This window comes from Nerophis ophidion, linkage group LG04 (assembly GCF_033978795.1).
Source record: "Nerophis ophidion isolate RoL-2023_Sa linkage group LG04, RoL_Noph_v1.0, whole genome shotgun sequence".
Classification (NCBI taxonomy): domain Eukaryota; kingdom Metazoa; phylum Chordata; class Actinopteri; order Syngnathiformes; family Syngnathidae; genus Nerophis; species Nerophis ophidion.
In genome coordinates, this window is record NC_084614.1 from 46420008 (window position 1) to 46434004 (window position 13997).

A 13997-nucleotide genomic window follows, 5' to 3' on the forward strand; every position below is an offset into this window, starting at 1 on the left:
AATGTCTCGCTTCCGGTCCTGCGCTCTGTCTGGAGCGGATTGGAACCCGGAGTCAGGATTCGCTAAATGAAGTGTCTTTTGCAGGAAAGGTAAGATATTTCCCCACATATATACGTCACATTCGGACACTTTCTCGCCACGGTTGGATAAAAAACGCGTCGCCGGTTTGTTTGGTCCGCTTCGAGTCTTCTCCCGCCGCCTCCATTGCTGTGTGCTGGGCGAAGAGGCGCTGCGACTCCGGTTTGACTGTTTGCGTCTCCGGTCCATCCGCCATGCCGACTGTTCTTTGTTACATTTCTGTTGGAGAGCAGACGCTCAGATCGGAGTTAAAACCTGGATTCACTTTTGGAGCTGCTGAAATCCTGGATCTACTCGGACTGCACACGTTATTAACACGCTGCCTCCAAATGTTATTAGCTTCTGTTTGTGCATTCAACACAGCACAAATGGCCTCCATTCCAATAAAAGCACCCGATAAACGCTCTGTATTGCAAATAATTTCAACTGTTATTCTTTCCACATGTTCAATGGTCTTCTCTTGTGTTGCTAGCTTGACAGAATGGCAGCTGAGCCTCCAGAGGAGTTCATCTGTGAGTATTATCCTCACCGGTCAGGTGTCATCATCACTACAAGAGTGTGTGTTTGATGGCCTGTGTGACACAGGGTGTGAGGACTGTGGACAGTACCACGACTCGGAGTGCCCAGAACTTGGACCTCTGGTGACCGTCAAGGACTCTTTCGTCCTCAGCCGGGCCCGGTGAGCGTTTGTCTCAAAGTGTTTAGATGCAGCTTTTGAAACAAAAAGTCCCCCATCTAAGACACCATGTAAAGTCAATCGAACTCTACTCAAAACACACAAAGTACATGTCCGATACGGTCGTAAGAAGGTAAAACATACTAATTGGGAGGAGGAGGAGGCAGAATGCAGCTGAGATCGGCTCCAGCACCCCCCGCGACTCCAAACGGGACAAGCGGTAGGAAATGGATGGATGGAAGGTGTCAATAATGAGATCACTATGCTGTTTTGTTATTACAGTTCATTTCATAGCAAGTCATTCCACAAATGCAAAGATTAGGAGTGTTTCCATACCACTTTTTCATCATGGGATACAAACCCCGTTTCCATATGAGTTGGGGAATTGTGTAAGATGTAAATATAAACGGAATACAATGATTTGCAAATCATTTTCAACCCATATTCAGTTGAATACGCTACAAAGACAACATATTTGATGTTAAAACTGACAAACTTTTTTTTTTTTGCAAATCAGTAACTTTAGAATTTGATGCCAGCAACACGTGACAAAGAAGTTGGGAAAGGTGGCAATAAATACTGATAAGTTGAGGAATGCTCATCAAACACTTATATGGAACATCCCACTGGTGTGCAGGCTAATTAGGAACAGGTGGCTGCCATGATTGGGTATAAAAGCAGCTTCCATGAAATGCTAAGTAATTCACAAACAAGGATGGGGCGAGGGTCACCAATTTGTAAGCAAATTGTCGAACAGTTTTAGAACAATATTTCTCAACGAGCTATTGCAAGGAATTTAGGGATTTTACCATCTACAGTCCGTAAAATCATCAAAAGGTTCAGAGAATCTGGAGAAATCACTGCACGTAAGCCATGATATTACGGACCTTTGAACCCTCAGGCGGTACTGCATCAAAAACCGACATCAGTGTGTAAAGGATATCACTACATGAGCTCAGGAATACTTCATAAAACCACTGTCAGTAACTACAGTTGGTCGCTACATCTGTAAGTGCAAGTTAAAACTCTGTTATGCAAAGCGAAAGCCATTTATTAACAACACCCAGAAATGCCGCCGGCTTCGCTGGGCCTGAGCTCATCTAAGATGGACTGATGCAAAGTGGAAAAGTGTTCTGTGGTCTGACGAGTCCACATTTCAAATTGTATTTGGAAACTGTGAACGTGGTGACCTCCGGAACAAAGAGGAAAATAACCATCCGGATTGTTGTAGGCGCAAATTTCAAAAGCCAGCATCTGCAATGGTATGGGGGTGTATAAGTGCCCAAGGCATGGGTAACTTACACATCTGTGAAGGCACCATTAATGCTGAATGGTCCATACATGTTTTGTAGCAACATATGTTGTCATCCAAGCAACGTTATTATGGAGGCCCCTGATTATTTCAGCAAAACAATGCCAAGCCACGTGTTACAACAGCGTGGCTTCGTAAAAAAATTGTGCGGGTACTTTCCTGGCTCACCTGCAGTCCAGACATATCTCCCATCGAAAATGTGTGGCGCATTATGAAGCGTAAAATACGACAACGGAGACCCCGGACTGTTAAACGACTAAAGCTCTACATAAATCAAGATATTTGATGTTCAAACTCATAAACTTTATTTTTTTGGCAAATAATATTTAACTTAGAATTTCATGGCTGCAACACGTGTCAAAGTAGTTGGGAAAGGGCATGTTCACCACTGTGTTACATCACTTTTTCTTTTAACAACACTCAATAAACATTTGGGAACTGAGGAAACTAATTGTTGAAGCTTTGAAAGTGGAATTCTTTCCCATTCTTGTCTTTGTAGTGCATTCAAATGAATATGGGTTGAAAAGGATTTGCAAATCATTGTATTCCATTTATATTTACATTTAACACAATTTCCCAACTCATATATTGCAACAGGGTTTGTACAATACCGTTAAATAACTCACAACCTGCTCAGTGACCTTGTGGTTGGAGTGACCGCCCTGTGATCGGTAGGTCGTGAGTTCAAAACCCGACCGAGTCATACCAAAGACTATAATAATGGGACCCATTACCTCCCTGCTTGGCACTCAGCATCAAGGGTTGGAATCAGGGGTTAAATCACCAAAATGATTCCCGGGCGGAGCCACCGTGGTGGCTCACTGTTCCACTCGCCTCCCAGGGGGTGAAAAAGGGGTTGGGTCAAATGCAGAGGTTAATTGCACCACACCTACTGTGTGTGAGACAATCATTGGTACTTTAACTTTAAATAGTAGATTTTGTTTTTATTGTTTGCCATTCTCTTAAAGCTAAAATCATGGGTTCCCTAGTCCACACTAATTAGTAGCAAAAAGAATAAAGAAAAAACATGCACCAAACACACACAATCTGTACTGTGTCAGGTCAACCAAACCATAGACATCTTATAAGTAGACGCAGCATTGACCGCTACTGCCTACTGGCGCTGACGAGACGTGGGGCCACCATCTTGGAGTGGTGATCCGCTCCATCCATCCATTTCTACCGCTTATTACCTTTGGGGTCGCAGGACTGTATCATTGTAGGGCTACACTCAGTGCAATTCATTTGGCAGGAGCAATGAACAATCAGCGCATTTAGTTCATCGTACTTCACCGAATACCACTGATTTTCATGCAATTTTTTGTCATACGTGTAGTTATGATAAAGGACAAATGTTTTGGCGTGTTTTGTTATTCATAGTTTGCTTAACAGTAATAGAATATTCTTATACGCTATAAGTGACCAGATGTCCGATATCAAAACTGGGAATAATAATCCCAGAGAAAGGGGGGAAATACAGTCAGCTATTTTTAAGTTGAAGAAACAATATGATTAGGTTATATATACATGGGTATACCCTACATAAACAATTTATGAATACATTACATATCTATATATCTTAGGGACCTATAGACTGTATCTCTGTTGCTGCAGCAGCAGAGAGTTTATTCTGTCTTGACACTTTGTATTGATATTTTGTTTTACATTCTTCCCTTAAATGACCATGTTTACAGTGATTGTTTTGTATGTATTTTTTATGTATGTCACTTTGGATAAAAGCGAATATCAAATACTTAAACAAACATATATAAACACCTGAAAGTATTTATATCAGCTAAAACCACTAATCTGTTTCACTGGATTCAGAATAAAACCAAATTCTGTCTTACAATATTTATCTTCATCATTTATTTCAACGTTATGTTATTCAAGTATGACCTTTTTTAAAAATGTCATTAATTTAATTATAAATGATAAACGGGTTGTGCTTGTATTGCGCTTTTCTACCTTCAAGGTACTCAAAGCGCATTGACACTACTTCCACATTTACCCATTCACACACACATTCACACACTGATGGAGGGAGCTGCCATGCAAGGCGCTAACCAGCACCCATCAGGAGCAAGTGTGAAGTGTCTTGCTCAGGACACAACGAATGTGACGAGGTTGGTACTAGGTGGGGATTGAACCAGCGACCCTCGGGTTGCGCACGACTGCGCCACGCCGTTCAATTAACAAGCAATTCTATTATAGTCATACTCTTGTTTGCTAGCGGCTACGATTTCAGTACTATTGAAGATCTTTGCTCCTTCTCAACTCTGTGGTAATATTCTTTTCACAAAATACAACCAATAGTATGTTGATGTTAAATCTTACTTGTGAAAAGTAATCCCCCTATTCCTGTTTTCAACAGTCCGCTCATTTGAGCAGAATAACGCTGAACACCAGCCCGGCATCTTTGTTTTCTACCTGTCAACTGTCAGTTTAGGCTGCTTGCCGGCTCCTCCTCACCACTTCAAAGTGGCGGCCGAATTTTTCACGTTACAGCAGCCAATGCTGCGTCTACTTATAAGATATCTATGAACCAAACAGTTCCAATTTCCATAAATCCGCCGCCGGGGCGCTAATTAATTTAAAACCTCTTCTCACTCCTGTGCTTACCAAAGGCATGCGGTAAAAGTAAGCATGCGCTAATTATTTTAAAACCTCTTCTCACTCCGGCACTTACTAAAGGTATGCAGTAAACATTTGAGTGTGATGTAAGCTTGGACCTTAAATCCTACTGAATAGCTCTTAATCTTCCCTTTATGCGATTTCAAATTACCGGTATTGAAATCAGCCTCCTCCATTTTGAAAATGATGACAAGGGAAGTGTCACTCGTGACGTCACGAGTTTGACCAGGCGGTAATACTAAGCATGCGCTAATTATTTTGGGAAGCGAGTTTGACCTGGCAGTAATTCAAGGCAGGCGCATACTATGTGCCTATATTTGATCCTTCAAATAATTTTTAATAATATATTGAACTTTCTTTATGTCTCCAATATCAACTTCGTAATACTCTGCAATCTCAATTAATGGCCTTCTAATGTAGTTTTCCAAACCAAGCTCCCATCAGGAAAGTACACTAACACAAAGACGAGGAAATCCCGCTAGCTACCCAGCCAAAATCTTTACAAACTCAAACCTAGTCTTCGGAAAGCATGGCTATGTATACGTATGCGCTATATACCGACAGCATGCATGAGCAACCAGTAAGCTGGCAAACAAGCGTAACCACGGTGCGCTCCCGAGCCGATGTAGGGAATAAGTTAAATGACAAGCTGCAACCTACTCTTAACTTTCACATTAATGCACACAATTCAGTTAGACCCCTGTTGGGAAACACCGCTAAGCCTACCAGGGATTCCTATTTTATTCAACTTTCAGTGCACATTACAAGAAATACACTTAGCTTCTGGATCTGTACTCAAAACTTCAGCACGATACCCCAGGAGCACACACATAAGGCAAATGACGTTGCGGCGTAAACCCTTTTAAAGCGCCAATCAAAAACGCACGTCCAGCTCCACCAAGACTTCACAAGCCAATCGAAAAACAGATACAATGCAACCAAGCGCTCATAACCAAAACCAGATGACAAATTAACCATGGCAAACCAAACGTATACTACCTTACTCAAAATCATGTGGTGCGTAAGAAAATCCCATACTTGATACGGCAGGCCATGGACTGCAATGAAAATGAGCCTGATTTACTATGATCCAAATACCACGTGCTAGACAGCATGTGCAAAAAAATAAAATTGCGTGTACTACGAGTGGTCGTGTTGTGTGTGATCTATGGACGCTGCGTGTGCAATTCAGCAGTTCTGCAGACTGCCTTATGTAACTGAAAAATGTTTTGCATAAGGGGCTTCTACCACGTAGACACTTGATCTTTTTCTGTACAATGTTATCATGCTCCTACCTGCGTGTGATCTGTTAATCCCAATCTAAACAACAGAAACCAATTAATTGTGTTTGCCTAGCTGTGGCTTGCATAACCAACGCATTTGTGTGCCTGGAATGTCTCAAGTCAATCAAATCAATCAAAGTCCATATATATAGCTTTTAATCACTGATGTCTGAAAGGGCTCTGATCCCGCATTAGGGCATGAAAAGTACTCAACCCAATGGGCACAATGAGAAAGCCTTGGAAGGGACCTCAGATGAGGTGACCCCCTCCAGGGTGACCGGTGCAATGGATGCCAAGTGGATACTGTTAATAACGTAAGAGTCCAGTCCATAGTGAGGCCGGCAGGGAATCCTCTTGTATGTACACGAGTCAGCAGCGCAGAGACGTCACCAACTGATGCAAAGAGGAATGGTCCATCCCGGGCCCCGACTTGGAACAGCTAGCGCGTCCTCTGTGGGAACTGATCCGTGTCCACCTGATAAACTCTCTGCGCAGGAGAGGGGGGCAGAGCAGTAAAGAGAGATGGCAGATCAACTGGTCTGAAAATGGGTATATTTAAAGGCTTAGAGTATACAAATTAGTTTTAAAATTGGACTTAAATGCTTCTAGCAAAAAAGTGCAAAAAAATGCATAATGAAATACGTTTTTAATGTAGGAGATATATTATAGTAATATATTTCCTAAATTAAAAAAAAAACAATACAAAAAAAGTCAGCAGACACCAAAACACATTGGAATTTGTTTTAATCAGCCCCTTAAGTCATCCAGCAGCTATAAAATTATAAAAGGAAGTTGCTGAAGAGACAATATATCACATCTTTTAATTTTATTTGTGACTTTCCAAAATGTTGACACACACGAGCAACGATCCTGCAGCCGTGTGTAGAACTGTTAGTTTGTACGTCCTTCTGACACGTGCTCGATATAACACGAAATAGTGCTTGCAAAACAGTGATGGCTGTTGATAAATCACATTGCGCGAGCTAAATATTTGCATTTAATCCTCCCATTATCGTGGGCGCTTTGATAATAAGTATATATTTTGAATATTTAGGAAAACAGACGCAAAATTAATTGCATGCCTTTTTCTGCTCACTTAACAGATGTAATCTACTTTGCACAGTAGATCAGCTTTGCGTGTGCTATCAGGGGTGCACATGTTTTAGTACATGCAAACCTTTAGTAAATCAGGCCCAAAGGGGAGGCGAGATTGAAGTAAAACATGCACAAAATAATATTTAATATAACATAAGAGAATACAACAGTTAACAAAAAGAAAAAACTTACAAATGTACAAAACAAATGTGCAAATGAAACAAGGCTGAGCAGAGGAGATCAGAGCAAGGACTGAGGCCCTGGGGCTCCCAGCTGATACCCATTCTGTAGAACCTGCAAACACACACACCAGGCTCCCCCTAGGCCTGGGCCGTAACCATACTATACCTTCCATCCATCCATTTTATACCGCTTGTCCTTTTCAGGGTTGCGGGGGGTCCTGAAACCTACCTATACCATACAAACTTTATTTATAAAAGCCTTTAAAACAACCACAGTTGAAAAACAAAGGGTACACCACAAACTAAAAAACATACAAACTGAAAAGTAATTGCAAAAGACAGAGTAAAACAGGTAAAATATATAATTAATCAGATTAGATTAAAAAAAACACTTAAGATCAGTCAGATAAAAGGCAGTTTAAAAGTTAAAGTTAAAAACAGTTCAAAGTGTAATGCAGGGTTTAAAGCCAGTGAGTAAAATAAGTTTTAAGGATGATTGTAAAAGTAGCCAAATAAGAGGCCTTTCTCACATGGAGTTGGAGATTGTTCCAAACCCACAACAGAAAAGGCCCTGTCCCAATGAGCTTGCGCTTTGATTTTGGTACCTCTAGGAGCAGCGTAACAATAACATGACAAAATGTGGAAAAAGTGAAGCGCTGTAAATACTTTTCGGATGCACCATTATCAGTTATTTCCTTTTCATGCAGTATTAATAATTTATCATTTAACGTTGTAACACACATTTATAAGTATCCATCCATCCATCCATCCATCTATCCATCTATCATAAAAAACTTCTAGAACAATATGGGCTTCTTTTGGACCTGTTCAATAATGCTTAATATATTTGTACTCTTCTTCTATGTCCTGGTTCAGTTCCTCGCTTCCAAACAGTCTGGAAATCAGGCCAGCAGCAGATCACGGTGAGGGTGTCTTCGTCCAACGACAGCTGGTCAAAAGGACACGATTTGGCCCGTTTGAGGCTAAAAGGGTGCCCGTTTTGGAAAAAGAAGTTGGCTTTCCTTTGAAGGTACTTTTGAAATACAGTACAAGTGAGTACACTCTCTCATAGTCTGGGGCTCCACGAGTGCTGCAGCCACTGAAGAAAACCTAGTGGTGATGGACTGGCTAAGCATGTGTCCGAACTTAAATTCTGTTTAACATCTGTGAAAATATCCATGCTTTGGGCTCAATTGGGACATTTTCACTTGGTGTGTACTCACTTTCTTTGCCAGCAGTTTAGACATTAGTGCCAATGTTGTAACTTTTAAAATAAACCTAAATGTATGTTTTTCTGTCATTGTAAATCTAACAATACACATATTCTCAATTAATCCATTAATTCATTATTATTCCATCTCAGGCAAATTTAATACATTTTTGTACAAACTTTCTATGCTGACGATTTTTCCTTTTTGAGGAACAATTTTTAGCATAGAATGATCAAATACAGGAAATATAACCAGTTGACATTCATCCAAATAACATGTTAACACTAAACAAAATATTATAAAAAAATATTATATTTAAAAAGTGAAAAACAGAAAAAAATATAGATAAGAATTTAACCGAGAAGGACAGGACTCTCTTCCACTCTGGCGTTGCACGCAGTGAGAGGCGACGAGCTGGGGTGGCAATTCTTGTTTCCCCCCGGCTCAAAGCCTGTACGTTGGAGTTCAACCCAGTGGACGAGAGGGTAGCCTCCCTCCGCCTTCGGGTGGGGGACGGGTCCTGACTGTTGTTTGTGCTTACGCACCAAACAGCAGTTCAGAGTACCCACACTGTAAAAAAAAATTCTGTTAAAAAACGGTCATCTACTGGCAGCTACGGCTGCCAAACGAAAACCATAACATTAAAGTAAAACATTGTAAACTAAATAATGATCAAAAACATTATATTTACAGAAATTTACATGAAACGTTTTGCGGAGAAATACCATAATTTTACAGATTTTTAATAAATTATTAAGATCAACCACCTTTAATAAAGTGACGATGCTAACAGTTCTGCAGAAAAATACCTTTATTCTACAGTTTTTCCAAATTATTACGATCAACCACCTTTAATGAAGTGACAATGCTGGCAGTTACACAGAAAAATACCATTATTTTACAGATTTTGTCTGAATTGTTTGGATCAAAGGGTCTCTCATTCACTTTACCTGGGGGGCCACTGGATGCAGGAACTTGATGCAAAGTGGGTTCACCTTCTATGAATGGCTATCCCGCCCTAACAACATACTTACCGATCAACATACTTACCGATCCTACCGGTGACCGTCTCGTAGGAATAACCCGGGCAAACATATCACAGCCGTATATATATATCACAATGATTTGTCACCCTCTGCGTTACATTGTTTACCGAACCATCAGCGTGCCGACTTAAACGCATGATGTGTACGACTTTGACAGACATATGAGAGTGACTGCAAGACATACTTGGTCTACAGCCACACAGGTCACACTGACGGTGGCCGTACAAAGAACTTTAACACTGTTACAAACATGCGCCACAATCTGAACCCACATCAAACAAGAATGACAAACACATTTTGGGAGAACATCTTCACCGTAACACAACATAAACACAAAAGAACAAATACCCAGAATCCAATGCAGCGCTGACTCTTCCGGGCTACACCCCCGGTACCACTCAACGCTTATGTTGGCAACGACAGTGAAACCTGGAGAGGCGTGATTGGGAAGACCGGATCTGAACCCGAGTGGTGTTTTGTTATTGGACTTTTGTGCTCGTCACAGATTGTCCATAACAAACACCATGTTCAAACATAAGGGTGTCCATATGTGCACTTGGCACCAGGACACCCTAGGCCGCAGTTCCATGATCGACTTTGTAGTTGTGTCATCGGAGTTGCGGCCTCATGTTTTGGACACTCTGGTGAAGAGAGGGGCTGAGCTTTATACCGGTCACCACCTGGTGGTGAGTTGGCTCCGATGGTGGGGGAGGATGTCGGACAGACCTGGCAGGCCCAAACGCATTGTGAGGGTCTGCTGGGAACGTCTGGCAGAGTCTCTTGTCAGAGAGAGTTTCAATTCCCACCTCCGGAAGAACTTTGAACATGTTATGAGGGGGGTGCTGGACATTGAGTCTGAGTGGACCATGTTCCGCACCTCTATTGTCGAGGCGGCTGATTTGAGCTGTGGCCGCAAGGTAGTTGGTGCCTGTCGTGGCGGTAATCCTAGAACTCGCTGGTGGACACGAGCGGTGAGGGATGGCGTCAAGCTGAAGAAGGAGGCCTATCGGGTTCTTTTGGCTCATTGGACTCCGGAGGTAGTGGACATACCAACAAGCCTAGCGGTGTGCAGCTTCAGCGGTTGCGGAGGCAAAAACTCGGACATGGGAAGAGTTTGGGGAAGCCATGGAAAATGACTTCCGGACGGGTTCGAAGCGATTCGGGACCACCATCTGCCACCTCAGGAAGGGGAAGCAGTGCACTGTCAACCCAGTGTATGGTGTGTATGGTGTGCTGCTGACCTCGACTGCGGATGTTGTGGATCAGTGGAAGGAATACTTCGAAGACCTCCTCAATCCCACCAACACATCTTCCTATGAAGAAGCAGTGCCTGGGGAATCTGTGGTGGGCTCTCCTATTTCTGGGGCTGAGGTTGCTGAGGTAGTTAAAAAGCTGCTCGGTGGCAAGGCCCCGGGGTGGATGAGATCCGCCCGGAGTTCCTTAAGGCTCTGGATGCAGTGGGGCTGTCTTTGTTGACAAGACTCTGCAGCATCGCGTGGACATCGGGGCGGTACCTCTGGATTGGCAGACCGAGGTGGTGGTCCCTCTCTTTAAGAAGGGGAGCCGAAGGGTGTGTTCCAACTATCGTGGAATCACAGTCCTCAGCCTTCCTGGTAAAGTTTATTCAGGTGTACTGGAGAGGAGGCTACGCCGGATAGTCGAACCTCGGATTCTTGAGGAACAGTGGTTTTTGTCCTGGTCATGGAACTGTAGACCAGCTTTATACTTTCGGCAGGGACCTTGAGGGTGCATGGGAGTTTGCCCAAGCAGTCTACATGTGCTTTGTGGACTTGGAGAAGGCATTCAACCGTGTCCCTCGGGAAGTCCTGTGGGGAGTGCTCAGAGAGTATGTCTGATTGTGGCGGTCCGCTCCCTGTACAATCAGTGTCAGAGCTTGGTCCGCATTGCCGGCAGTCAGTCGGACATGTTTCCAGTGAGGGTTGGACTCCGCCAAAGATGTCCTTTGTCACCGATTCTGTTCATAACTTTCATGGACAGAATTTGTAGGCGCAGTCAAGGCGTTGAGGGGTTCCGGTTTGGTGGCCGCGGGATTAGGTCTCTGCTTTTTGCAGATGATGTGGTCCTGATGGCTTCATCTGTCCGGGATCTTCAGCTCTCACTGGATCGGTTCGCAGCCGAGTGTGAAGTGACCGGAATGAGAATCAGCACCTCCAAGTCCGAGTCCATGGTTCTCACCCGGAAAAGGGTGGAATGCCCTCTCCAGGTTGGGGAGGAGACCCTGACCCAAGTGGAGGAGTTCAATTACCTAGGAGTCTTGTTCACGAGTGGGGAAACAGTGGATCGTGAGATCGACAGGCGGATCGGTGCGGCGTCTTCAGTAATGAGGATGCTGTATCGATCCGTTGTGGTGAAGAAGGAGCAGAGCCGGAAGGCAAAGCTCTCAATTTACCGGTCGATCTACGTTCCCATCCTCACCTATGGTCATGAGCTTTGGGTCATGACCGAAAGGACAAGATCACGGGTACAAGCGGCCAAAAAGAGTTTTCTACGCCGGGTGGCTGGGTTCCTCCTTAGAGATTGGGTGAGAAGCTCTGCCATCCGGGAGGAGCTCAAAGTAAAGCCGCTGCTCCTCCACATCGAGAGAAGCCGGATGAGGTGGTTCGGGCATCTGGTCAGGAGGCCACCCGAACGCCTCCCTAGGGAGGTGTTTAGGGCACGTCCAACCGGTAGGAGGCCACGGGGAAGACCCAGGACACGTTGGGAAGACTATGTCTCCCGGCTGGCCTGGAAAGTCCTCGGGATCATCCGGGAAAAGCTGGACATAGTGGCTGGGGAGAGTAAAGTATGGGCTTCCCTGCTTAGGCTGCTGCCCCCGCGACCCGACCTCGGATAAGCACAAAAAGATGGATGAATGGAATTTAACCGCAAGTCATGATTGAAATATGATATAAGATATGATATATCTTATTTCAAATATGAAATAAAATACTTATAATCTCCCCATTGCCTGCAGAGGATGTGAGTAGTACAACTTCCTGTAGACTATTTGATTTGTGAAATATTCCATATTTAAAAAAAAAAAAAAGTGTTAGGGTAACAGGACTGAGTGAAAACTCAGAAAGACCACAAAATTGTAAATTTTAAGTACATTTATGTTGTTGTTTTCTAAAGAAAATAAACATAATTGGCTCACAAACGTACAAAATAATAAATTTTTGAAGGAAATGGGCATTCATACGCTTTTCTGCTAATTCATGACTTGTGTGCTACCATGTTTTTATTTTTCAAAAATTCACACATTCCCAGGAACTTATATTTTCCTGGACGTTTTCCTAATTGAAATAAATGGACACACTTTTTTTTAACATCCGCATTTATCACATTTTCCAACCAATTCATGCATTCCACCATGAACATATTTCACCCCTCCTGGACATTGAAAATAACCATTTTTTAAGTTCCAAAAATTTTAGATTTTTCAATTTCACTGTTTCCACCCATTTTTCTTTGGACTACTTGTCCCAAATTTATCAACCAATTTCAACAGTTCCACCATCAAAACATTCCTCTTTTTAAAAAATTCAAGCTTGCTATTTTTTAGGTTTTAAAAAAATCCAGGTTTGACAGATTTTTTTACTTTTTCTTGCCACTTATTATCTTTTAAAAAGTGTTGCTACTTAGTGTATACTTATATATACATATCTAGACCTTATTCAAAACATTCCAGAGTTAAAATGCTCTTTGCTAATGTTAGTCAATTGCTAGCATGCTAATGCTAGCCTGTTAGAAGCTTAAAACTAGCATGCTATTATTTTGTTGTAGCTATTTTTGCAGGTATACACTTCCGAGTCACATATTAGGGTACTTGACTCACACTAACATTTCATGCTTGCTTGTGTACTTAATTTTGCAGGTCTTCTTTTTTCTTACCCGAAGCTATCTGGCAAGCATGCTACCTGTTAGCGTTTTAGTTCGGCTTATTTTTTTTAGGATTTTCAATCAAATTTGAACAAAATTAAGATTTATTTTGGTTAGTAAGCCTAACAATGTCCAAGACACTTTTTACTGTAAAATTGTTTTTTTTTACACTTAATTTCATCCTGCATTTATCTGTTTTATTTTTACGGGATGCAAATGCCCCCTATTTGGTGAAATGGTTACGTTCTTTCCATTATATAGAAATGTAATTTTTTGGTGTTGTCCTTTGAAAAGATAACATTATATATGTACAGTGATTCTTCAAAAATACTCACTTTTGTGAAGTGTAACAAAAAGTATTTCCTCTGATAAACAGATCTTCCAGCATGACGGCATGGTGTGTTTTGACACCAGTAGTGAAGACGACTGTAACTGGATGATGCTGGTCCGACCTGCCACAGATCACCAACACCAAAATCTGACAGCCTACCAGCAGAATGATGAGGTGTTCTTCAACACAATCCAGGTGAGTGTGGACACATTTTTCCCAGTAGGTGTCTTATGTGCTCGTGCAACTCATCCTTCCTTCCTGTGCTTTTTG

At 42.4% G+C, this 13997-nt stretch overlaps 1 protein-coding gene across 1 annotated transcript in view; it reads left to right on the forward strand.

The window, feature by feature from the left end:
* Positions 1-13997, forward strand: part of prdm15 (PR domain containing 15) — a 69281-nt gene continuing 55284 nt past the window's right edge. Inside the window, exons 1-5 of the mRNA XM_061898188.1 lie at positions 1-89; positions 551-590; positions 664-757; positions 8137-8290; positions 13773-13922. Of these exons, the coding sequence (XP_061754172.1) occupies positions 560-590; positions 664-757; positions 8137-8290; positions 13773-13922 (429 nt within the window). The 5' untranslated portion in view covers positions 1-89; positions 551-559. The remainder of the gene's footprint in view (positions 90-550; positions 591-663; positions 758-8136; positions 8291-13772; positions 13923-13997) is intronic.